This window comes from Calypte anna, chromosome 2, assembly GCF_003957555.1.
Source record: "Calypte anna isolate BGI_N300 chromosome 2, bCalAnn1_v1.p, whole genome shotgun sequence".
In the NCBI taxonomy this organism is placed as follows: domain Eukaryota; kingdom Metazoa; phylum Chordata; class Aves; order Apodiformes; family Trochilidae; genus Calypte; species Calypte anna.
In genome coordinates, this window is record NC_044245.1 from 8,241,800 (window position 1) to 8,268,669 (window position 26,870).

The following is a 26,870-nucleotide window of genomic DNA, read 5'->3' on the forward strand; positions in this document are numbered from 1 at the left end:
CTCAGACGCCATTATCGGGGGTACGTCTTCGTGGAGTGTTTTGTTTTGGTTTGGGGTTTTTTTGTTTGTTTTTTTTTCTTCCCGACACTGGATGGTGCAACATTCCCGGGGCCTGTGGTGCTACAGCTCGCTTGCGTTTTTATTATTTATTTATCTATCTTCTCTCTTCTCCCTCCCCACCACTCCCCCACACCCCCTTCGCTCTCTCGATTCCCCCCCCCCTCGCTTCTCTCCGGGTGCCGGTGCAGAGGAACGGGGAGCTGGATCCTTCGATCTCCCTTCCACTGATGTGGGACTCAGCCTCTCCCGCGTGTAGCAGCATGCTGTAGCCAAAAACGAAAAAAAAAAGGAGGGCGAGAGAAAAAGGAAAAAGGAAAAAAAAAAAAAAAAAGGAAAAAAGAGAGAGAAAAGCGTCTCTTCTTTCCCTCCCTGCTCCTCGGTTTCCCGCGGACCTCTTCGGTTTCCCGCGGATTGACTTCATGGCTTCACTGTACCAGCGTTTCAGCGGGAAGATCAACACCTCCCGCTCTTTCCCCGTTCCCCCCGAAGCCAGTCGCCTCCTGGGCGCCCAGAGCAGCGAGGAGGACGGCGCTGCCGGCAAGAATTCGCGTCCATTGCAAGAGGGAAGCAGCCGGCCCCGCTTCCAGTACCAGTCGCGAAGTGACTGCGAAGAGGAGGATGTAAGCGCCGGTACCGTTCGTGCTGGGCTGGGTTGGGTTTTGGGTGTTCCCCCCCTACTCCCTACCCCTATCTCCTCGTCCTGCCCGATGCTTCTGTACCCCTCTAGGCTGGCGACGATTTCTTGCGGTCTGTCCTCTTTTCCAAGCTGGTCTTTGCACTCCTCTTCTTCCCCACAAGTGCCGGGGATAGGACAGGACGGAGCCCACACGGACCCGAGCTAGGGCTCGCCCGCCTCCGCGCTGGCCCCGCGTCTCCACGTTACCCTTTCTCCTTGCGCGGCTCCTTGCTCTGCCGAGGAGCAGAGCTGGGGGAGCGGGGTCAACATGCTTGGAAGCAGCAGGTGCAAGCTCCGGCCGTCTTCCTCCAAGCAAGTCGACAAGGCTCTCCCCCTATCCCTCCCTTATTTATTTATTTATTTATTTAATGATTGTTATTCCATGTTTTACCCTTTTAACACTCCCCCGGGGCAGAAGTCTTCACCTCGCCCCTCCCTCCTTTCTTTCCCGTCAGCCTCTCCCCCTAACCTGGCGACGGGGAAACTTTTTAACCCCTGAGTAGCCTTTTCTGGGGCTCGCTCTTTCTCTCTTCCCTCCTCGCCACCCCCGAGCGAGTCCCCCCGGGGAAGGCGCAAACTTCGGCCGCGCACCTTCGGCTCCCGCGCACCTTTCGAGAGCAGTCCCTTCAGAGGCTGTATCTGCATATTGCCTTAGTAACCAGTGACTCCTCCATGCCGCTGGCTCGCTGTCGTGCCTGATGGAGTTAAACTAGCTTGGGTCGATCGCACCTTGTTCTTTTGGGAAAGAAGGAGAGGGTTTAGAAAGTGGGGAGACGAAGGAGGGCAGGCGTGGCTCCCCCTGGCTGGTGTAGCCTGGGAGGTGTTAGGTTGGCAGAGGCATTTGGGGCGGTTTTGCCTCTGCAGAAGCACACACAAGGAGAGATAAATGTCTGCAGTTGGAATTTATGTTTGTGTCTGTTAAAAATACTTCTTGTCCGGGTGGGACGCGTTAGCTTTGTGGCAGGGTTGAGCTCCGGCTCTGGGAATGTTCCCGAGAAAGGCACCGCTTCAAGCCGAGGCAGAGGCAGTAGGTCTGCCTCAGTGGAGAAGAGTTGTGTTAGAAGCAAAACTTCCTCGGACTGTGTTTTAACTCCCTGTCATTTTTCCTGCCCCTCCATAAAAACTTTTACGGTCGGTAGAACAAGTGCACTTTTGCCAGTGACGAGGCAAATCGGTCTTAACCTCCCCAAAGTGACCAACAAGCTGATAGCCCCTAAGTACCAGTGGTGATAGAATCTTGGATTAGCTCTCCTCTGTGACTTGCAGCCCGGCAATGATTTTGGTGCTGTTCGTCTTTGACCCCATCCAACTGCAGCAGGGGACCCATCCCCATGGCCAGGGATCCGCACCCATCCATGGCCCTTGTGCTGCAGGGCTGGGGACATGGGGACCTTCCGGTGCTGGCTGCAGGTGTCGCTGCGAGGCAGCGGAGTGCCGCCGCCGGGCTGGCCTCGGGCGCATTTCCCTCATTATTTGACTGATTTTTCTTTCCTGGAGACGGCAGATGTCTGGTGCTGCTTCTTTGATCAAGAGAAGCGCTGAGCCGGGAAGCAAAGGATACAGTTTAGCGTGTGCGAGTGATTTGTGCTGATGGGCATATTATTTATAATAATATACTACTAAAAAGGGAGTTAGTTCTTTTGTTTGTTGTGTTGTTGTTAAAGGGTTTTTTTTGTCTTGATTTTTTTTTTTTTTTCCGGTTCTTCCCTCGGACTTTGTGTGTGAGTGGAGGACACTACTGTGCCTCTACTGTGTAGAGGGGATGGTGTCTGTCTAGGGGGTCCCCCTGCAATGAAGTGCTAAAGGGCATAGCCAGAAGTACGGATTCGAGGGGACTTCCAAACGCACGTGGGCACTTGTTATGGATTATTTCGGAAGGGGTCAGTGTGTCTTAGAAAGTTCAGTGGACTTGGTTAGGCAGGTCAGAGGTTCTCCTGTCCAACAGAAACTGGGGCAGCTTAGGCTGAGGTGTGGGGGATTGTGTCTCAGGTGAAGGGACGTTCAGGTTGGAAGGATGAAGTCGTGAGGAATGCGGTGGAACTGGCCTAAAGGAGAGTGTTTCAAGAAGAAGGGGACCGGCCCGAGGGGGGAGAGGCAGAGAGGGCCGGCACCGGCGGGGATGGAGGGGCGGGACCGGACCGGCGGAACTGTCCGCGGTGCTGGGCGCTCCGTTCCCGGGCAGGGGGAGCTGTGCGCGGTGCTGAACCCTCCCGGGATGGCCTTCACAGGAGAGCTGGCGGTCACCTCTTCTCTTGGCCCTGAGGAAATTTCTCTCCTGTCCCCCCTCGCAGCAGCCCTGTAGGAGGGAATGCAGCCCCGGCGTGAAATCCCCGAGGCAAAGAGAAAAATAAAGCAGGCGGCAGGCAAGGACTATGAGAGAAGGGCAAGGAGAGTGGTGTGTTTGTGCAGGGTGCCAGAAGCATGTGCTGTTGTTGCTTATCACAGGAAGACCTTCGCAAGAGAGCATTGGAAACCCCTTTCTAAGATGATAAAACTGATTTCTGTTTTGCACAAAGACTATAGCAGCACACTCTCATTTGCTTTCATCCTCCAACATCATTCTATTAGGAAAAGGAAGGACTTGAAAATATAGAAACAAAGTTTTGTTTCCTAGCCAAACTGAGAAATAGCAAAACAAACCTGAGAATGAGATTGTTCTGTTCCTAACTTCATCATGCATTTAATATTAGGGAGAGAACTGTTTTTGTTTTTTTTTCATATAGGTTACTGGTGATGGCTTTCCATATTGAAATGCAGAAAGAGCTGCATTCAGTGCTGTTTTTTAATGCAGACCTCAATGCAATACCAAACTGAGGGAAAGAAAGAATCTTTGAAGGTCACAGAATTGTTAGTAAGCATTTTTTCCACTGGAAGTTCTACTGCTGGAAAAATACTAGATGGAACCTAATGAAACTTAAGAGAAAGCAGTAACTTTATAATAAACAAATAAACAAAGGGGATTTAATAGGACAGCTGCTCCCTTCCCTTTACAGCCACCATTGAGACAGACTTCAAGACATTGTTTTTGTAATATGAAAGTGTAGCAAAGCAGAAGCCACAACATTCTTTAGTGTTTTAACAAGTTTTGACTGTGTTTCAAGTCCTTATCTGTATGTGAGAAAAATAATATATAGTAGATTGAATTTGTGAACAAAAACTGGGTTAAATACTCCGCATTTCATGTTCATTAGCAGCCTGGTGAGGCAATCATGTTATTTATGGGACAAGTAATGAGGAAACTAGGTCCTGCAGAAATGACCCTAGAAAACCACTTCCCAGTAGGCTCTGTGTCAGTATCGGTACTGAAGTGAGTTATTGTAAGAGCAGAAACAAAATTCTGATTTTACTTTGATTACATTTTCACTACATTCATTTAGATACACGAGGAAGTATATGTAAATAATTCTAGTAAAAAATAGTGTGGTGGTGTAGCAGATTATGAAGAATTTGGGTAACATAATCCTCCTTTTTAGACTAAGTTAATGCTTTTCATATTGTACCACAGAAGGGATTTTCTTCTAGATATTGACTGAAGATTTTTTCCCCATAAAATAGAGGTTTTTTTATTTTTCCCAAGCTTTTTCTTCTTTGGCATCACAGTGATTAATGAGTTTAATTTTTGCAGACAACTGCCAGGAGGTGCTGAGTAAGATGTATCATGCTGATTGTGTGTAATCCTGCTCCTTTTAATTACTGGGATGATAACAATGCATTAATCAGATGCATAAGAAATTCAGCAGTTTTCTGTAACATGGAATATTGATCTGTTTTATGAGGCATTGACTATAAAATGATTATTATAGAAGCCCTCTTTAAATTAAATTCTGTATGATAAGGGATGCGTTAAAAATATTGAACTCTCCACTGAAACATCATAAAACTTTTCTATAACAGCAAACCATAATCTGCATTCTTACAGGTTCATTACTCAGCTGAAACTCTTATTGGCTTCAGTGGGAGACTTAACCCTATAAAAACAGGCAGTCTCAAAGTACAAGTCTTTTGTTACTGCAAATATTCTCATAACAGAATTCTGGATATTTCTTTCTTTTTCTTTTCTGCCTTTGCTTACAACTACCTTTAGCCATGTATTACACTTTACTAGTTTTGGAATGGATTATTTGGAGTTATTTTTGTTTTGAGAAGTTTTCATTCAGATATTAATAGCAATAATTTTGAAATGCTTCAGTAAAACTGTGTTTCCTGCTTGAATATTTTCAAGGTTAAGTAAATCAAATATCAGTGAATCTGGGAAAGCAACATTCAGAACCATTAGGATAAAAAAAATGCATTTTCCTGTGTCAGGCTTGCTGCTGCATGCAATTGGAAGTCTTAATTTTTAGTTCATTATTTGTCTAATCAGAAAAGGTATTGCCTGCTAGAAATATGTGTCAAGGACAGTGTTGCAGAAAAGTTGAGGCCTGGGCTGCAGACATCAGGCATTTCAGAAATGCTGTGGTGTTTCCCCAGAGTTAATTGATTTTATAGAAGGGTTTTTTTGACTGCAGGATTCATAACATTACTGCAAGATACAGTAATTAAAGTTGTAACCAGAATTCAATTACCAATCAGAATTGGTGTGCTTATTGACAGAAGCTACTGTTTAATTCTGTAAGAGTATCCTCTGCCTCTGGGTGGGTTCTGGGATGCTGAACTCTGTAATCCCTACAGCTTCTAAGATGCAGAGGGCTGAGACCTGTTCTTTCAGGAAATATTAAGCCCTACTGACATTCTGTAAGCTCACCTTTTGCAATTAATAAGCTTTCAGCTTACTTCCCTCACACAAAATAGTTATAAACCTCATCCAAATCATGGGATTTATTTGCATGGAAGCACATCATATATTTTGTGATTACTGTGCTACTCTGATCTGGAGGTGATATGGTTTTTATACTTTGCTTTACTCTGATCTGGAGGTGTTATGGTTTTTATACTTTGCATTATGGCTCAATTTTAAATGAAACCACTGTCAGCATCTGTTTCTGCACTCTTATTAGCCATGGTGATGATGCATGCACTAAAAAAACTCTGCTAGAGAGAATACCTCTTAAAGTATTCAGGAATAACTGTGTGCAGAGGCTGAATCATCTGTCTAACAGCAGTGAACTGGGCAGTAAGTTGGAAGATCTCATGCAGAGTGCTCAGTTCCTGTTGCTTCTCTTGAGTTAATAGCTGGAGTCTAGAAAGAAAACACTGAGCCCAGAGCCAGAGCCACTTGTATTGTTTTCCAGGGGCTTTCAAACACATAGATGGTGAGACAAAACTATCCATGAATTCTTTCCACTCTCCACTCCTCTGTATATTTTTGTTTCAGAAAAGGCCAGAGAGAAATAAAACAGTTTTTAGGGTGTCCGTCAAAGCTTTGAAAATGCTCTTTGGCAGTCAGAAGATTTTGGTCCTTGAAACAAAAGCCTTCAAATGAATTCGGGCTGATATATATTTATACTTGTGATAGTCCAGCGAAGTCCCCTGATAGAGTTCATTAGCTGCAAGTTGATTTTAGTGGGATTTTTGCCGGATGTGCTGTGTGATTCGTCCGTAAGGTACCTGCATTTTCACCTTGTCACCAAGGGGTGGCAGCGTCTCTTGATGACACCGCAATGGAGCTCTTGTTGTTCACTGCTTTTTTTTTTTTTTTTTTTTTAAAGCACTACCCAGCCAATGGTTAACAGACTCATGCCTACATCTGAGGGTTATTCCCTGTGGTTTTCTCTAGGTTTGATTGATTGACAATTTTTTCACCGTCAGCAAGAAATATTTGTTTTTCAAGCTCATAAAAAAATCGATCAACAGTTTGTTTAAAATGGTCCCGTGTTCAAGCATGGGGGAAGGAAAGGAGAATCGAATCTTTCTTTGAAGGGAATGTTTTTCTCTTTTCTCCCAAAGAAAAAGAAAACAGCAGTCTTTTCTCAAACACTTATTGCGCTCACACTGGGTTGTGATACAGTGTAAATTTTCAAAAGCACACACATAATTTAGGTTTGTAAATTCAAGTTTTTTTTAAAAAAAAGATTTCTGGTCAAATAATAATAAAAAAATACATCAGAATCTCTTTCCTAGTAGAGTGCATCAATACTTTTTGTACCAGGTTCTTGCTCATGTCTCCCCCTTTGAAAATATTGCTTGTATTCATTAAATTGGGGGTGTTTGGTAATGAGTTTCAGTGTGGGGAAGTTAACTGGGTTCAAGCATATTTTGAGTCTGTGCATTAGTCTGTATGAAGAGGTGTTATGTGCCATAGGTTTTACTGACAGTGTGTAGCTACAAAGGAAAGTAAGAGGTGGGCAAAGGACATCTCTGTATTTTGCAGCATGGAGCAGTGTGAAGGGAACAGAGCAATCCAGTGAGGTGTTTGGAAGGGTGAATGGGCTGTGGGTTTTGTCTTTTGGAAACACAAGTCTTCTCAGCTTTTCCATGTGTAGAGTGTTTTAGAACCTTCATTTCCCACATTCAACTGGACTTTTAGTTATTTCTCAGCTTTTATGCACTTTAATTTAGAGATCTCCCATATTTTGTTCTTTTAAAGTAGAACTTTAAAGTCATGCTGAAGAATAGTCTCAGGGAACTTGTCATATGGGCACAGGAAGAACAAGGTCTGATACTCATCCACATGTTAAGCAATAAGTTTAAGCAAAGCTGATGGAGTGCATGAAGTAACAAGGAAAAGGCCAAAACTGGGAATTGCTGCTGATGAAATCTTACCTGTTTTGCATTGACCATATTTTTAATTGCTTATCTCTTGCGTATTTTAAGTTACTTTCCTCTAAACCTCCTAAAAAGGTGTTCATTAGTGGAGCTCTGCTATTACATAGATTTTTCCCCCAGCTGCTTTCTCTGTGCCTTTGGAAACTGCATTTAACTTTGTTATCTTCACTTTGCAGATGGAAAATTGGAGGCTGAGTTGACACATTGCCTCATAGACAGCACTCCTCAGCCTCATGGCAGTGACAGTTTGCTGTGGTTAAGCCCTCTGAGCTATTGCAATTTCTGATCCTGGGCTGTAGGGGCTTTAAAACGAGAAATTTTTCCAGTTATCACCAAAGCTATTCTTACAGTTGTGAAACTAATTGTGAAATCCAGCACATTTAAGTCTAGTGTATATATAGCACTTGTTAATGACAGTTTTAATGTGACATTTCAAATGTCTGATGTTCTCCCCTAGCTGTTCAAGGGCTTCAAGCCTGCTTTGAGAGATGGGAAATTTAAAACATTCAAAGGGAAGGATAGAAGTATCTTAGTGCTTTCACTATATAATATTTTAGGTAGGGTGTGATAATGATTTGGGGTTTATTTTTTCTTTTTCCCTTCTGTATTTGTCAGTAGCATCTGTTCCAGCATTTCAAGTAGATTTCACTTTAAACAGACCTCAAAAGCAAATGTAAAATTCTCCCCAGGCTCAATATTCTGGACGTGCAGTGCTACATGAAATGGAAAAGCTACAGTGGAAAATTCCTAGTAAACTCAACTCTAGTTAAACCATAGTCATTAATTTTAAAGTATTTATAACAAAAGTATGTATGTGTTCTTTATTTTCCATTATAATGAGCTTCAACACTCTAAAAAAGAAAGTAGCAGTGGTATTTTGCTTAGAAGAGAAACGAAGCCCATGGAGACTGAGAAATTATGGATGTTACTGCAGCCTCCACACCATAGATCTGAAGACAACTTGGGGAGCAGGGCCAGCAGCAGGTTTACACAGGATCCCTCAGCCTGCTGCTTTCCTCCTATTCTGCCACAAGTAGAGAAAGAATAATGTCCAGCATCTGGCCAACAGCAGCAGGAGGCTTGTTACTGCCCATTTTGTCTTCTCAAGGGTATAAGCAGTTGTTTGCAGTGCCCAGGCACGGAGTTTGTGTCTGTGAAGATGAATTCAAGAGCCCTGCAGTGCCTCTTGTTAAGGTGGACTAAAAAAGATTTGTATTTATAAGGCCAGCCTTTGGCAAAATAAAAAGTATAAGCTGGTGGTGGTATCAGAACAGACATTTATAATTGTGCCAGGGTCATGGAAAAGCAATCTCTTGGCAGGTCCTGCTGGTGGCTGGGGTGGTGTGGGAGCTGGTTGTGGTGTTGATGGCTCTTCCTATATGCTCCCAAGACCTCCCAGTACTTTAAGGGCAAGAGAGGCTGCAATCACAGCTCAGCTCTTTGTCTCTCCATTTCCCCAGTCCTATCCCATGGGGGAAAAACTTGGTTTTGTTGGCACTGCTGGGAAGCCATGAGTCAGTTCCTGCTCCTTGTGGAACAGGTGGCTGCTGGCAACCTTATCTCTCTGCCCTGGCGCCTAAAGATGGATCAAACCCCTCAGATGGCTCCTCTCCAGCCACTGCACAGTGCCATGCCCTCTGGCACTGCAAAAAATCAAGTTTCAGCTGCTGCCTTTCTCCCCTGCTCTCCTCTCAGGGTAGGCAGGTTGGGTTATCTCATATTCCAGAGGAGCACAAGGAGCTGTCAGTAGAGAGGAAAAAGGATGCTGAGATCTACTTTAAATAGTGCTTGACCTCTTGCATAAGAGACTGATTGTCCCAAGATATGTTTATTGCATACACAACTCTGAGATTTGAACAGACTGCTCATGGGATTATGTTTCATGTGACTGTAGAATCCTGTCTTTATTTCTTTATCTTTTATTGCTATATCCTTCCTTATATTTCTGGATAATCTATCTAAAATATGGTTTGTTTTTTCCTTTTTCCCCCCCCCTATTTCCTTTAGGTGCCACAAAAGAAAAGTACTATTTAAAAGACCAAACACCTCTCACTTTGATAGGGAAGCTGTAGAATTCAACAAGCATGTTGCCATAGAGACATAAATGGTTTATAGTGAACCTAAGACTTGTACCAGTCTTCCTGCTAGGCACACTGAATGTAAGCACTTCATTGATGCAGTTCCTCTGTCTTTTATATGTCCAGGTTTTTTGTTGTTGGTGGTTTTGTTTTTGTTTTTGTTTTTTTAATTTGTATGTTTTTGATCCCTAATGCCAGAGGAAGCACCTGAAGAAAACTGGAGGTATCCCAGTACTTCACAATGCTGAATAAAATGGGTGCTGTTGAAGCAGCTGCTTCATTCTGTTGTGAACTGCAGCACAAACAAGACTTGTCAAAACACACACAGTGATTCATTACAAACAAGAGTAATTATAAAGACTGACAGAGCCAAAGTTTAGGATCACAATAACCTGATCCTTATACTTACCTTGATTATACTCTGTGTTTGAATTCTGCATGCTTGGAAGAGGCTTCTTCAGGAGTGGATATTTCTCATGGATTTCTGGGCACCTTCTGTTTGAGGTGGATCTCTAGTAGAGCATTAGAATGACCATTAGGGAAGTCCTGCCATTCCTGGGTCTGCCACTGACCAGCTGTGAGACCCTCAGGTAGTTATTTAACTGTGTGGGGTAGGATCTGCATCTGTTTGATACCATATAGGAATCAAGGCCATGACTTAATTTGTGGCTTCACCGCAGTGGTGCAGAATTAAATTATTTCTGCTTTTGGCCTAAAAGCTTTGGGCTAAAAAGAACCCATAGAAACATGAGATTATTAATAATTAGCAGTGTGGTCATTAATTCTGTTAGTGGCAACATTTGTGGGAGCATTGTTAATAACCAAAACAGACCTGATTGTTCTTGTTTATGGTGTGTTAAAGGTCTCTCTCATTACAGCATTTCACAGGCAGTGCCAGGAGCTGATAATCACTATAATGCACATTTTTCTTTTAGCTAAGAAAAGCTAATAAGCATCTGTAGTTTTGAAAATGTCAGATTGAGCCAAAGTGGATGCAATTAGATAAGGATAATGTAGCGGATAATAAGGAGATACATGATGCTGGATGAGCAGTTATCAGAATATTGCACTTTGGCTGCTGAAGTGCCTTGTGTCATGTAAAAGAAAGCAGTTGGTTGAAAGAAAACATGGCACAAGTTGTCAGAGATGTAAACATAAGTTAATGTGGTAAAGTGACAAGGTTAGTCCTGGGGGAGTATAAGCATACATGTCAGGCTCTTGATAGATGGAGTGGTTGCCAGGGTTTAAAGTCATGTACTTGGGGAGGTGGGGAAGGCCATTGAGGAAAAGGAAGTGAATGTGGGAAGGAAGATGAGCAGAATGGAGTAATTTGTGGTTGCTGTCTCTGAAGTTGGTTTTTTTTGTTTGTTTTGGTTTTTTGGTTTTTTTCTTTTTTTTTTTTCTTTTTTTTTTTTTCTTGTATGTTTTCAAAGACTGTTTTATGTGTGTGATGTCTGGTCAATTCTGTCTGCTTTAGTGTGGTAAAATCTTTCCGAGACAACTTCTTTGCCTGAAAGCAGATAGAGCCGTGATGCGCTGATTAAGAGGCTGGTTGGGAATTTTCAAGCAGTGTCCTCAGTTTAATTTGCCCCTGGGGAAAAGAATGAGGCAGACTTCAGAAGCAAGAGAAAACAGCAAGAGGTAAAAACAGATAGCAGAGGGCAAGAAGAAAGAGGAAAGCTGGATCTGGATGCCAGCTCTGATACTGGAAGCCAAGGAATTTTACTTCTAAAATACTTTTTACTGTAGAGCAAAAAAAATTTTATGGCTGAAACAGAATATTCCACCTTTGCCCTTTCCTCTTACTTATCCTAATACAGGAACTAGTTCTGGGCAGGAGGGCAGGTTTTCCCTTATTTAGGAGAAGATGAATTTTTGTCTCATGTTTTTTCCTGAAATATGTTTCCCATCCTTACCCTGCCTCTGTTGAAGTGCTCTGATGTTCCCACAGGGGAGAGGCTGGAAGCCATTTTTGGCCATCTTGGTCTATAGTAGTTTGTAGAAATTCTTTTTTTAAGTGCACCAAATGTTTTATATGTTTATAAAATGTCTGACAGAAAAATTGGTTGTGTACAGTTGCATCCTCTCCTGTCCTTAGGAAGTTATTCTGTAAATACTTAATTAGTGACCAATGGTGTAGTATTACAGCTGCAATTTTGGAAAAAAACCCCAATCCCTTATTAATATTATGAAATGTTTGCATTGTAGATAAAAAGTTCAAGGTATATTTTGGCCCTTAGAAATGATGGTGATATATCCTTTTTTGGTTCAACTTTGTCCTAGATTAACAGTGTTTGTATAACAGGGTTGTATAGAAGCATGTGTTTGATACCCAGGTTTGCAGAGGTCTCAAAGCAAATCACCTTGTCTCCTCAGGCCTCTTACAGATGTGAGCTGAGAGTTTTCCATGTTACCACCACCCAGAGCAGCCTGCAATCCTATGTTGCAGGACAGGATTGCAGTTCTGTGGCTTTTTAGGCTGAGTCTTCATCTTTCCTGAGCCTTCACATTATGTGTAGCTGCTCAGCTGGGAGATCTGTAGCTGAACAACATCTTTTCTGTTACCCTTTCTTCTTGCACTCAGTCATTCTGGGAGACTCCTGGCTAGGTCCATCAATGTGGGTTTGGAAGAATGGAGGAGATGGCATGGGCTTGGATCAGGTTTCTGGTAAGAAAGTTTTCAGAAAGCATCACTGAAACATGAACTGTCTGTGAGCATCTCAGCCTGGTGTGGGTAGAAATCATCTTCCTATGAATGTTGAGGGAAGATAACATATCCCTGGGATGCACATTAAGAGCATGTATAACTATGGCCAAAAGGATTGATTCTTGTTTGTTGGTTTTTTGTGTTGTTTCTTTTTTTTTCAGTTTTGTCACTAGCAAATTATAATGCTCCTCAGCGAGCTGTTCTTCTGCAGGTATTGGGCAAGCTTTGCATTAGAGGAGAGAGAGAAGAGAAGAAATTAGCAGTCTTCTCTTATGTTGGGTCAGGAGGGAATAGTGTCCTTTCAGGGATTCATGGGATTCTTTCAGGGATTCAAGGATGCTCATAGCAACTGTGCAGCTCTGTAGTGGCTCTCTTCTCTCTTGGATGAGCTATAGAACTGCTGCATGGCTCTACACAGAGAAAGTTAACAGCAAGGTTAAAGCCAGTTTAATCCCAATTTGTAAATCTACCTGTGAAATCCTTCAAATTACAACCATCTCCCTGCACTGTTTCTTCCTGTTTGTGCTAACCTGATGCTTCTCTGGAACAGGGCTTTTGGCAGGTAGCACAATGTTATTGGGCTGGAAAGATCTGTGAGAATGCCACGTTCAGCTTTTTAACCATGCAATTTAGTATAAAATGTTGGGAGCAGCAGTGTGAATCAGAGGACTGAATTTGCTCTAAAAGTTCCACAAAAGGCTCCTCTTTTGCTGAAGACAGATTGTGCCAGTCCAACCTGAAAATCTGTAATTTAATTTGAAGGCACCATTCTGCATTCCTTTCACCTGATCTCGAGTGGTGACAAGCCATAACATTTCTCTGTGGTCCACTGGAGACTTTAATAGATGACAATTTCCTAACTTCATAAAAAGATTAAAAGCACGCCAAATGTATATTATTAATAAGGTTTCTGTGAGACAACTCAATCAGCAGGCTTCAGGTGCCTTTATGAAAGGTTTGGTGAGCATTGTTTGAATGGCAGATTGCTGAGATAGATATTAATTGAGGGGAAGCCTAATGAAATAGAAGATTTTTATTCCTAAAGTAATTTAAAGAGCAGAGGTTTTCCTGGTTTGTCACAATGCCTGTAGATGAACTGCACAAAGAACATTGTGTCTAGCAATGGGAAATGGGATCTGTGTAGCTGGGTTTGGCAGCATCCCAGTCCTGTGTTTTTCTTTAACCCAAAGCCTTGGAAAGCAGAAAGAGGTAGATTGGTTTTCCCATAGTGCTTGTGTCCCATCTCCTCCAGCATGCTGCATCATAACCCAAAAACTGAATCCACTTGCATCAAATGTTTGTGAGTGATGAACCATATCAGGACTGTTCTGTTCAAGGCATTTCTTAGAAGAAAAATGACTGATTGACTCATTGCAAAATACATTCTGGGTGTTAAAAACTGCCTTTCCTCTCCCCATTTTTCCCCCTTTCATACAGACTGACTGTGATTTGCAAACAGACAAGACAGTGTGACTGCTTCAGTTCCATATTTTTGTTCCACTTCTTTTCATAATTACTAGGCAGAGGCTTGCAAAGGGGTAAATGGGCAACCAGATTTCAGGAAACAGCCTCTTTAATATCATTTTGGATACCTGGAAATTTCTGAGACTGGGTGAAGAAATCTGGTGGCTGCTTTTAGTCAAATGGGTTGAGAGTTTGTCTATGGACATTGCTAAATGTTCTGATGGAAACTTAGATTAAATATCTGTCAGAGTTAATGCTTACTTCTCTTTTCTTCCCCTGGAGCTGAGAGCACTCCAGCAAGGTTCAGCACCAAAATCCATTCTTTACTTCACAATGATGCAATCTTCAGAGTTCCTAAATGTAAATCTGTGGGCTTGTTGAGAGGCAAAGGGACCTTTTATACTTAATAGGTGTTCTTATCAAAGCAGGAGGTAAGAATTTTCTCTGAGTTGGTCTTTTCTCTTTGCTGATAATGGTGGAAATGTAGAATCTGTCCATCCTCAGGTTATCTAAGAGTAAGTTTCATTGTCAGACCCCAGCATTCCCAGCATTTTTCTTGATCAGCTTCAATAATCTCTGCTTCTCATTTTAAAGGTCATCGAGTCCTTCTCTGGGGAAGAGTAAAGTTTTTTTATGATGAGGAGTATCACTGAAAGATGAACAGATGGCTGTTACCTGGCCATAAATTTGTTTAGGCTGGAAATCATGATTTCTAAGGTCTTCAGCATCAAGATATTGGAAAAGTCTTCCAGTAAGAGTGAGCAAAGATAAGAGTAATATCTGGCTTTAAGATGGATCTTGATAATTCTGTTTTTATGGGATTATATAAATGCCCTTGGAAGGACATAAGCAACTTTACAACTAAATCTATTGAAATTTTGCATGCAGACAGTGAAGACATCTCTGCCTCCTCTCCCTCTCCTTCTCCCTCTCCTTTCTGAACACAGGCAAGATAGGTGAGATGGAAAGGAAGCTGTGGGAAAACAAGCAAGGCTGTGTAGTGGTGTTAAGGGATCTGAAATGCAGAGCTCTGCTCCTCAACAGATGGTGAGTGTAAAAAATGTCCAAGAAGGGGTAACACACATGCCAAGCAACTCCTCTTAGCTCAGAACTCCCTCTGTACTTCCAATGCTGATTTTTCAGGGTCCCAGTGGGCTCAGAATGGTGAGTACCTGTTTTGTAAGGAGTTGTGTTCTTATTGCCTCCAGCTCTGAACGTTTCTGAAGATTTGATCTGCAGCACAGGTTTGTGTACAAGTAATGCAGCCACTTCTTCACATAAAGTGATGAGAGGTAAATGTGTGACTCTAAGCCAGCAAATTTCTTACCAATTATTTCAACAAGGGCTGAGAAAGGCCCTTTGCACTTCTTGGACCATGCAGGAGGGGAAGAGAAGTGGTGCTTTCTGAACTGGGTGCAGAGGAAGAGATGGTGCTGCTCTGTTGGTGTGGTTAGAGGCAGAGGATGCAAGTGACAGCTTCTTACAAGTATGAAGAAGTGGTTTGGATGCACAGAGCTGGGGGTATATTTGTGTGGTGGGATTTGTTAATCTTCAGTCATCCCAGCAGCAGAAAGGATGCTGCATGTGAGTAGTGAGGCAGCAAACCCCATGGCTGTGGCACATGACTGGGAGTTAGACAGCCAGTTTCTGTTCCTGCATGCCATTGAATTTTTCAGGAGTTTTTAAATCCCTGTGTGGTATTGGGTAGATTTTCCAGAAGGTTTTGGTTATACAAGAAAAACCATCTGATACTGGTTTTACACTGCTGTTAAGATGAAGCATTCTTGTATCCTGTAATCTTACCCGTGCTTGCTATTCTTGAGGGTATTTCTAAGCCCTGGGCTAAAAGACATTGCAATAGGAGTGATTTAACTGACATCCAAACTGTCTAGCACTAAACCTTCTGCCTTTTTTTACTTCTCGAGAGCAGCAAAGCAAAGATCAAGCAGTAGAGTTTATAATGTTTGAGAGTGCTATTATATGGTGAGCACTTTGGATTTTCATGGTTATTTGAGCTGGAATTTCACATGCCACCAACACGGAGTTACTCTAAGTCAGTGCTTCCCCAGGGCCAGGTCTGCCCAAGGGACGAGCTGTCCCCATGGACTGTACATCCATGGCCCAGTGTGTTACTCTTTGGAGTATCTCAGGTGCTGTGCTGCTGCAGTGCCAGCTTTCATCTGCTGCTCATTCATATTAATCAGAACTAATTTATCTACTGATTACTCTCATGACTGCAAACTTTCAGTCACAGATAGAGGTTGTCCAGAACTCCTTTAGCTATCTCTGCATGGTATTACAATATACATCAGAGAAATCAATACCACATCAGGCACTCAAAACATTTAAACAGCACTGGATGTAATATTGCAGTGAATCCTTTAATCCTACTCTTTCTTGTGTTCACTACTTCACTTTCCTTGTGTGCCTTACATTAAGTCTTTAAATGACTGCATTTCATTGTGTTTTGTTTTTTCTTTCTGGGCTCACAGTGAGCTCTTCAAGATTTTGTTTTTCCCCTCTGATTTTCTCTTGGGCTCTTCTCTACTATCTATTGCCACAGGATTTGAATGTCTCAAATTCTAGTGAATATATTTTCATAGGACGGCTTCTGAGCATGAAGAGGGGTTTGTTCCCATTCTATCTGCAGTGACCTGAGGAACAGTTCTTAATATATCAAGAATTCCCTGATGTGGGGGACTATTTTTAAGGGACTCCAAAGCACAAGGCTGTGACCTCAGTGACAATGCTGACCCTCAGCATTTATGCAGAGCGTCTCAGAAGTCCCAGAGGTCAGTGCTTGTGAAGTAAGGAACACTGTAGTGCTTACTTAGCAGAATTCTGCTTAAATGTTTTTGCCCAGCACTGCAGAATCTGATTGTATGAGTGACAGAAATCATTTGTGTCTTCAGGGTGTCAGTCCACCAGTTTGGTCATGAAACCCTCCTTCCTCTTTCCAGCTTAGTGCTTCACTTAGTGCATGCTCTTTCTTTTCAGCCTTGGTTGTCACTGTGGGCCCTGCTAATTCCCTCTCATGAGGCAATAGCCTTTGCAGTAGAAATCCTTGGATGCTTGAAGCCAGAGCTAAGTTAAGGTTACATTAGACTATAACAGTTCTGTACAGACCCCTGATACTGTGCCATGCTTAGTTGTAAAGCAAGGCTTGTAGGCAGAATTAATGTTTTATTAGGGTGGCTGGTCTTGTGGGAAGACAGACTTTAAAGTGTGTGAGCCCTTCAGATTTGAAGCCTTTCCTCTTACATCAGCTGACTTAATGCCACTCTCTCCTACACACCCCATGTCTTTTATGTCCTCAGACCACAGTCTACAGAAGCAGCCCCAAGCAGGAAGGCAAGAGATAATATTACATGACAGCAAATGGAGTCCTCAGGGATTCACCCCTAGGTTAGAAGTAGGAGAGTGTGGCCACAGACTCTTGAGTTAACGGGGTATCTGAGAATAATTCTCATCATCTCTAAGACTGCTGTTGTAGGGAAATAGGTCCATCTTTTCTCTGTAGTTTCAGAGCTGTCAGGACACTGAAATACATAGTGATTTGGGAACGCTGAATTTTTTTCTGATAGCAAAGGCCATATTTTGGTAATTTCTAATTCATCATTAGGAAATTAGATCAGCTGTTTCTCACATATTTCCACTATCTGTTCCCCTTTTTGTGTTCATCTCTTTGTCATTTGTATCGTGGTTTAACAATAAATTATTTTAGATAGAACTTACCTTTCTTTGGCATTTGTACAGTTCCTGGCAAAGAAAGGGTGTGTTCTGGGCTGGGGTAAACTTAGCTGAGCTACTTTCCAAACGATACGTAATTTTTTTCTAAAACTTGTAATTCCATTTCTCATGAAGCTGGCAACTTGCCCTGGCTTCGTGGAGAATTTTGGGAATAAAAATTTAATTTAGGCTAAATTAAAAAAGGAGAAGAAGAGAGTTATAGCAATCTGTCCAGATGCATGAAGTCATCTTTCAAAGATATTCCTAGTCACTAAAGCAGAGGATTTTTTGGGTCTGCCTTGTAGAAGCCCTACCACCCCATAGAGATAATTTGCAGAAGCAAAGTTTTAAACCTGTTTCCCATGATAATACATTAGGCCCCACAGTAGAGAATTGTTGTTGTTTTCTGACCATACAAAATACTTAGACTATTCCATATGAAATGTATTGGCTCACATAGAAAAGAAGGACAGGATCCTCTCCCAGCAATATTTCCAAAATCTTTAGCCTAAGATATTTAAGGATTAAATTTCAGGAGGTCCAACAGAAGAACAAAAAGCAACTAAGCTGAATGAAGCTATGTCCACAGCAACCACAATTAACAAGTTAATGAGTTAGCAAATAAACAATAAATGCAACTATTTTTTCATGATCCTTCATGTTCTCACACATGTTCTTCTGGAATTTTATGTTATTCTAGTTGTTACTCCACACAGTTTATTTCTACTGAAGCATTTCAAGAGACATTCATCTTCTTTATCTTCATCGGTTTTATTTCTGAGAAAGACTAATTGAAATCTCTGTCTCCCATTCATCTTCCTGAGCTGTGGGATATTATGTCTGAGTTAAGTTTAGGCAGAATTTCAGAGCTGATGTAACATACCTAGAGGATTTTCCTGCTTTTAATAAAAACCAACATCCTTAGGGTTTTAGAACAGTTCTTGGAGGAGTCAAAAGGAAGAAATATTCATTGTTGCTTAATGGAAAAGAGTAGCTGCATTTCTCTCTTAGCAGGAGAGATTTTTTTTTTAATTATTTTTTTCTTTATGTGGCAAAATACCTGCTTCCAAATTCTCTTGAGGCTGGTGAAACTCTGTGTTCCTTGAAAAAGCAGAAATTTTCCTTTGTGTTCAGTGGCTTAAATGACTAAATTTGAGGGGAAAATTAAAAGAAATAAATACAGGTTTATGAGTGAATGCTGAAGAAATTATCTTTGTACATTCTCTGAGGATATAAATGTCTTTGCCCAAAAAGTTTTGCATCAAGTTGTCCTCAAGCAGGAAAACAAGTTTAAAGGTCTGGTCCACTTGGAAGAAAGCTTCTTAGGGGTGAGGTTGTTGAGCAGTCTTTCTGGAATGAAAGTTCAGTTTCACTTTGTAGTCTGCAAATATTTAGTAATTTGCATTCAGGAACGATAAGTTGTGGATTTAAGATCAAACAGAGCAGTGTTTGGTGTTACATCCTCTGCTAAAAGGAGAAATTCTGAACTACCTGGAGAAATAAAGTAGATCTGGTTTCCATAATTTTAAGTTCAGTTTATCTGATTTGCAGGTCACAAGATTTTGCTGTATTAGAACTGTGGCTTTGGGTGCAGATACCAATCCAGCAAAGACCTGGTAGGTTTTAGAGCACCAGACATTGTTGAATATTCCCCATTTACCCCAAGCCCCTGTGTTGTCCCAAAAGCAGGGTCCACTACCTGGTGTGCAATGAGCCAAGCCACACACAGAGTCAAGCTATTTGCTTTAATGTCCAGGAAGGGAAGCAGGGTGGGATACCACAAAGCCAGCTCAATTTCTTGAAGGCCCAGTGCTACTTTTATATCCAAAATCACAAGAAGTTACTTTATGTCTAACATTATCCTATCACTCAGGATTGATTAACCAATTTATCACTTCCATTTCAAGTGGCAGAGCTCAAAAATTACACTCTGCATTCTCAAAGATGAAGGGGCTCTTTGCTACTAGGGGTCCCTGTAGCTTATAGGTGTGTATTTTAGTATGCTAATAGCTCATGTTAATATGATGAATCTAATAACTCAGTGCTTTCCTAGCCAGTGCTTAGGGCTGTAACCAAGGTAAGCTGTGGGGAGTATTCTTTCCCATCTCTTTCATCTTTCATCTCTTTCATCTTGCAGATGTTTTGCAGGTGTCTTGCAGGCCTGTCTCAAGGCCAGACTGTTGACTACTTGGGATGTCTTTCTCTGATTGAAATCTCATTTTGTCTGATTTTTACTGTTGATGTCTCTCTTGCTCTCTCTTACGTGATTCTTCCCCAAATATGAATTTTCCCCAAATATGTTTTTTCCTTCACATGTTACTTATTTCAATTAATAACTGACATCACCTGTGTTGGAAAGACCACGAGTTTGCTCCAACTATTGCTGGAAAAGTGCTGGCATATTTAATGTAGACCAGGACAGCTTGCATGCCTGGTGTATGCAATGAGCTTGCACCTTCCTGGTAGAGAAAAAAATTAGGCATTTAGGCAAGTGAGGTGTTAAGTGGCATCTCTCAGGCAGTGAGTGTCCTGTAAAGGTTAAACTAATCCAAATTACCTAACATTTGCCATATGCTAAGAGTATGCACAAAGGCAGTTACTACAAATCAGCTGCCAAGTGATGGTTGTATTGCTTGCTGTAGCTTGCCTGTTTGCCCTAATCCATCCTTTGGAGACAGCCTGTTTGTGCCTTGTCCAGTGGACTCTTGATCTGAGTGGCACTGTGACAATATAGTGATGGGTGAGAGCTATCTGCTGTGCCACTTGAAATCTCAAACTGAACTTGTAATCTTCCCTTGAATTTTTAGTGCAACACGCATCAGTATCCCTGTCCTTATCCTATCCATCTCATTCCACGCTTCCTAACTATTGATGAAGCGTTGTTTTAACATGCCACTAATTTGGGAGCTGCATTTCTCATTTTCCCTGAGATTGGTAGGAGTCTCTCATCTCCTCTGCACATAACCAGCTCATGTTCCTCCTACACCTTCCCAGAACAAGTGGCTGAATACCCCCACATTGATGATATATGCCAGATTTCTCCCAGAAGTTCTAAGGATAGTTCATTGGTGGGGCAAATCATTGTGCCAACCTAGACAGGACTGTAATAAGTTAAGAAACAGTGCATTTACTTGCAGGCATGGTCGTCTATTAGAAGGTTAAATTCGTAGCAATCATTTAGGCTGTTGTGATCCTTCTGGTGGTTCTCAGGTCGGATGTGCTCCGCGGGGTACTTCCAGCCATCTGTTTTAGCTTAGTGAAGACAAGAGGAAGGTGCTCACTCAGTAAATGCTTACAGAAAAAGTGGAGCTTCTGCTGCCAGAACATGTAGCAGCTGTTGATGGAGCCATAGCTGTGTCATGGCCCAGTAATGCATAGAGTATGGGTTCTGGTTGAGTCTTAAATTGCAGTGTGTCTCCTGAGGTTTAATTGTTCTGAAGTTGTCTGACTGTCATCTTCCTTCTGCAGGTCATGGACTTCCATGAATTATGCCCGCTTAGAGCTGAGGAACTGTTTGAGATAGAGTGAAATCAGAAAAAAAAATCAATCCGATCTGAGCATGCCTGGTGACAGAGAATCCATCAAGGTGTTTAAGTAATGCAGTCATTAATCACTTTGCTCTTAACTGTGTGCCTCGTTTTTCACTTGAATTTGTCTGAATTTGTCAGGCTTCAGATTTTAAGCACTGATCTCTGCTGTGAGGCTGAAAAACTTTCTATCATTCAAAATATATAGTAGGGGAAGAAACTATTGCTTGATAAATGTGGGTTTGTGCTAATGTCACTCCCTTTTTTCACTTCTTTTCCTGACTTTGACATTCATTCTCACAAAAAAACCCACAACACCTTGTCTTCCTTCTGGAAAGTTTTCTTTGTTTTTTTTTGCTTGTTTCGTTTTCATTTTGTTTTTAGTTTTGGGGGGTTTTTTTGTTTGTTTTTTTTTTAATGGAATTACTGCAACTGTGGAGGTAGAACTTCAACTCCAGTAGGTGTAACCGTGTCTGATAAAAGCCTATTTTGACTGGGTGCCATTAAGAATCATAGAATCATAGAATCATAGAATTAGCCGGGTTGGAAGGGACCTCAGAGATCATCTAGTCCAACCCTTGACCCACCGGAGCAGTTGCTAGACCATGGCACTGAGTGCCACATCCAGTCTTTTTTTAAATATCTCCAGGGACAGAGAATCTACCACCTCACCGGGCAGTCCATTCCATAGCCTGATCACCCTCTCCGTGAAGAAATTCTTTCTAATATCTAACCTAAATGTCCCCTGGCACAACTTAAGACTGTGTCCTCTTGTCTTGTTGAAGGTCGTCTGTGAAAAGAGTCCAGTTCCCACCTCGCTACAGCCTCCTTTCAGGTAGTTGTAGGCAGCAATGAGGTCTCCCCTGAGCCTCCTCTTCTTCAGGCTGAACAGCCCCAGCTCTCTCAGCCTCTCCTCATAGGGCCTGTGCTCGAGTCCCTTCACCAGCCTGGTTGCCCTCCTTTGGACCTGTTCCAGGACCTCTACATCCTTCTTAAACTGAGGGGCCCAGAACTGGTCACAGTACTCGAGGTGTGGCCTAACCAGCGCTGAGTACAGGGGAAGAATCACCTCCCTGGACCTGCTGGTGACGCTGTTTCTGATACAGGCCAGGATGCCATTGGCCTTCTTGGCCACCTGGGCACACTGCTGGCTCATGTTCAGTTTCTTGTCGATGCAGACTCCCAGGTCCCTTTCTGCCTGGCTGCTCTCCAGCCACTCTGTGCCCAGCCTGTAGCGCTGCATGGGGTTGTTGTGGCCAAAGTGCAGGACCCGGCACTTGGCCTTGTTGAACCTCATCCCGTTGGAATCGGCCCAGCTCTCTAGTCTGTCCAGGTCCCTCTGCAGATCCCTCCTGCCTTCGAGTTGGTCCACACTTCCTCCCAGCTTGGTGTCATCTGCGAATTTGCTGATGATGGACTCAATCCCTTCGTCTAAGTCGTCGATAAAGATATTAAACAGAACTGGGGCATCATGAAGCCTACTGTGGGCTCCTAATGCCTGTCAGATACAAGAAGTTTGTGTTTGCATGGCTGATGCTGCTGAACTTGCTGCTGGGATTTAACCTCTCCAAGGATCTGAATTTGCTAGAGCAAAGCAAGTGTGGGCTGCAGCCTCCTGTTACCAGGTATGAAGATATACTGTGCTTCTTAATTTATTTCTCCCTGATCCACATCTCCTCACAAGCAATTCAAATCAATTCTTAACCACTTAGGAGTCAGCAAATTGTCTGTTTATTGTCTATGGGACTGATGAGAATGGCAATTGTATGGAACAATATTACTGAGGTTTTAATGAACAAGTTCACTTCTAGTAGTGTCTGTCATAGCTTAAACAAAGGTTTAGAGTGTACTTATCTTTAAAATTATGATAAAATGTGTTACAATAGTAAGAATAATTTGCTTGAACGTTAGAGTCTGATTATATGAAAGAAGTGAACTCTGCAGACCTTTGGTGTTTAAAGATCTTTGTGGAGCTGGCCTAGAATCCTGCACCTTGGGCAATAAAATGGTGGGTTCATGGCTTCTGTATGCAGACCGCAAAGGAAATTCAAAGATGAAAGAAAAAAAAAGGGAGACAAGAATGAGTAAGGAGGGGAACAGCCAGTTTGTAGCCCAAAAAATGCAATAGGTATGTGATGAAACACAACAGCCATTGAGGGAAAAAGTAGAAGCAACAGTACAATAATGGTGGCAAAAGGACTAAGAGTGGGATTGGAATATGTGAAGAAAAAAGTTTGACAGGAGCCACTACTGATGCAGAGGGAGAGAGTAATTTCTCTTTCCTGTTGAGGGAGTGTGAGGGTAGCTGGTAACCTCTCCCGTATGACTTTGGGTATGGTTGCATTGAAATTCATAGCTGCTAGAGAAACCTCTAGAGATCTGGTGCTTCACCAGATACTTTTGCAGGTCCTCAGCACTTCAGCTAATGCTGCTTTTCCTGGTGTGCTTAGATCTGCTTTTTAAGCAGACACTTCACAGGACAGCCCTGATGTTGCTCCATGGGGCAAAATATTTTCTAGCTAAAGTTTCTAACACAGTTAAAGTGACAAGGAGAGAGATGAGGCCAAGGAGGTTGGCTCCTGTTGTTCCAGAGAAAGCTTTTCTCCTTAATACTTTCTTGTGTTTGTCCAGTTTGACTATGGCCATCTCTGAAGTAGCCTGTTCTGTGACTACAATCTCAGTGAGCCCCTCAGTTCAGAGAACAAACCCTGCTGCCTGCCTCCCAGAGCCCAGTGTGTTGGTTTGGGATGGGCTGTGGATGGGGAATGTGAATTGTTCATGGCCAGCCACAGGGGTTGAGCTGTGGTCTAAGCTGTGGATCTCAGTTTAAAACAAACCAACTGACCATGTGTGCATTAGTTTCTCTCTGTATGCATTTTGAAGTACTGTTCTGTGAGGGCCACAGCAGGGCTTGGTTTCATTGGAGCCTTGGTTGTAGCTGCTGTATTTAGGCACTACTAATGGGATTATGCAGGATCTGTGCTTTGGCATTACCCTGTTGCACCTCTCAAGTGCCAGTTTCCAGATCAATTTCCAGAGCTGTGAGCCCTTGCCTCTTAAAGAGCTAAATCAGTGGAAGTCACCAAGGAAGAATTGGACTCAGCATTGATCAATTGGTGTAGCAGGTCAGCAGGGCTTGCTTTGGAGCTTCAACTGTGCATGTCTGGTTTACCATCTGGAACAGACCCAAACAGCTTTCTGTTTCTCCTGGGAGTGACCATGGAGTGAGCTGAGCTTTGCCAGGTGTTTACTTTTCTGCTTTCCTGTTGCTTCTGGGTAGGTACATGGGATATGGAGCCACTGAAAAGTTTCACATCATGATCATCACAAGACTGGGTAGAGTGTCATGTGGCAGGACATGAATGTGCTGTTCTATTACACACATAGACTGAGAGGAGCATGAAGAGCAATGCATAGTCCAGCTCCTCTTGCTTGCTGCCTCCCAGATTCTTCCTTGCACAGGACAGCAGAACAAAACATCTTTATGGGGAAATGGAACATGCAAGTACTGAGACAGAAGATGCACAGCATCAATACTGCTGATTTCCAGCACCTGTAAACTCAAGCTTCCACAATTTGAGATTTGCTGGAGATAATCAGATGATTAAGCATTTCTAAATCTCCTTAAGGCCTTTCATTATTTGCTTCTATGATTTCAGGCACTGAGGTTCCAAAAGAAGCTGGAGTCACTAAGTACATTCCAGTACTAAACCATAGCAGGATACATACTGGATCACACCAAAGGACAAAATTATTTCTTTTTTATCTCTTTGACAGTTGTCAATAGTGTTTGCCCAGAGACAGAATACAGACTGTAGCTCTGCTATGTGTCCTCCCAGCAGCCTGTGGCTGAGGATGTTTCTATGCCCAAGGTTGTGTCACAGCCTTTTTCAAACAAACACATATAAACTTCTGGCTTACACAGCAGCCTGGGGCAATGAGCTTCACTGTTTAGCTGTCTCCTGCTGAGAAGGGAAAAGCAAGAAGTCTTTTGTGAGAAAAGGAGAAAATAATGGCACCATTACAGTTCCTGCACACTGAGCCCTGACATCCCCCTTCACTGTTTATCCTACTCCTGCAGTGATGCCACCAGTTCTGTATTTCCACAAATGACCTGGTCAGCCCCTATCACCTTCCTTTTCTGAGTTGTCAGTGGTGTTATCCTTTTTTCAGGGACACAGTTGAGTAATTTCCCTTTTGTCCTATCTCAGTAGATCAAGGACCTGAGATCCCCTCTGCAATCTAAATTAACTGCTTAGCAAAGTGAGAGAAAGTGGGACTGACAGAGACTGACCTCATGTCCAGCCCAAACAAACCATGAGCACAACAGAATAAATTTGCTAAACTGTTCTAAGCAAGAAGTGTGTATTATTTATCAGCAGGGTCAAGAACTCAGCCTGTTTCACCGAGTGAGGGCAAGCAGTAAAATTCTGGATATTTTGGAAGTCTCTGGATTGCATGTTTCAAGTAGATGGTTTTGGGAGTAAAGATGAGCAGGGCAGATGAGATTACTGTGAGATTAACACTTGAGAAGGTATTTGTGAGCCCAGCTTTGCTGCCTCCCTTGCCCACATGCTGCAAGTTGGTGCTGGAGTGGAGAGGGAAAGTAGAAATCTCTTCTAAGCAGTGTGACACAGACCTGACTTTGATTTTATGGCTCCCAGGTGAGAATTGTGTAAAACTCACGTAAGTTTTAAGCTGCTGTAGATGTTTTTCAAATTTCCAGGAAAAGAGGAGAAGAGAAAAGAAAGGGAAGATTGAGAAAGAGAGATTAAGGGACAGTGTGAAGAGAATAGCCACCGGGCTGGTGTGCTTGTGGCTTGCAATGCATTTTCCAAGCTATGTGGTAATTTGAAGCCATGCCTGATATCCAAAGCTGGAATGAAAGTGAAAAGCTGTCTGCCTTCTGCTCTGAAATTCACTCTTTGCCTTGGCTGTAATCCACCAAACCACAATTAAAATACCATGAACAGGTTGAACTGAAATGGAGATTGCAGAGTTCCCTCAAACCCTCTGGTTGTGCTCTCTGGAGATCCTGTGGCAAGAGGTCAGCCCTGCTCACAGCTTCCATCCCTTGGGTGCTGATGTACAGGTAGAAGGCCTTGCAAGCACAGCCAGAAACTTATGGCAAGAGCAGATGAGGAGACAATAAACAGAATGTAAAGCAAGTGACAGAACTGGAGACAAGACAATTACAAGTAAAATGACTTTTTTTTCCTCCCTCATTTTCCAGTATTGTAGTACCAAGCACAGGGCTCAGCACTGATAGCAGTGAAGAAATGTTCTCTGTGTCTCCAAGCCATTCAGCATGTCCAGTAAATCCCCATCATAGCAGCAGTTGCCTTTGCATTGGCACTGCCACCCACAGCAGTGGATTGCTTGAGCTGATGAAGCCATTCTTCCTCTACTCTGCAAATTCAGGGCTTGAGCTATGGTCTGCATTGGCTCTTCGGCTCTTTTGCTTTACAGTTTCAGTTCTGATTGTCAGGGGACTGGTGATACATTTAGAAGATCATCATTTTTTTGAACTGCCTCATGATGTTTCATCATCCTCAAGGCATTTGAAAGTGACACAGCCCATCTCCCCAGCATGTAAGATGATTTATCTTCCTGCTATGGGATCTTTCTGTAGAAAACTGTGTTGAACTTAGTTGCCCAAGCTTGTAGTAATGGCTACTTAGCAGGGTGTTCACGCTTTTCCCACTGCTCCAAGTGCTGGTTGTGCCCCACATTTTCTTGTTCCCTAGCACCTGCTAGCTGATGCCACTGCTTCAGCTCCATAGCTGATAGGAGCCTCTTCAGTGTCATACAGACTTATTTTGAGTGTGTGCCCACTTATACCTTAAGCATGCATCAGTTGACCAGGGAGATCTTACAGCAGCCCTCCAGTACCTGAAGATTCCTGCAAAAAAGCTGGAGGGGGA

At 42.7% G+C, this 26,870-nt stretch overlaps 1 protein-coding gene across 1 annotated transcript in view; it reads left to right on the forward strand.

The window, feature by feature from the left end:
* The first annotated feature begins 461 nt into the window (after window positions 1-461).
* Window positions 462-26,870, forward strand: part of DPP6 (dipeptidyl peptidase like 6) — a 387,177-nt gene continuing 360,768 nt past the window's right edge. The window contains exon 1 of the mRNA XM_030444556.1: window positions 462-680. Coding sequence (XP_030300416.1) covers window positions 480-680 — 201 coding nt within the window. The 5' untranslated portion in view covers window positions 462-479. The remainder of the gene's footprint in view (window positions 681-26,870) is intronic.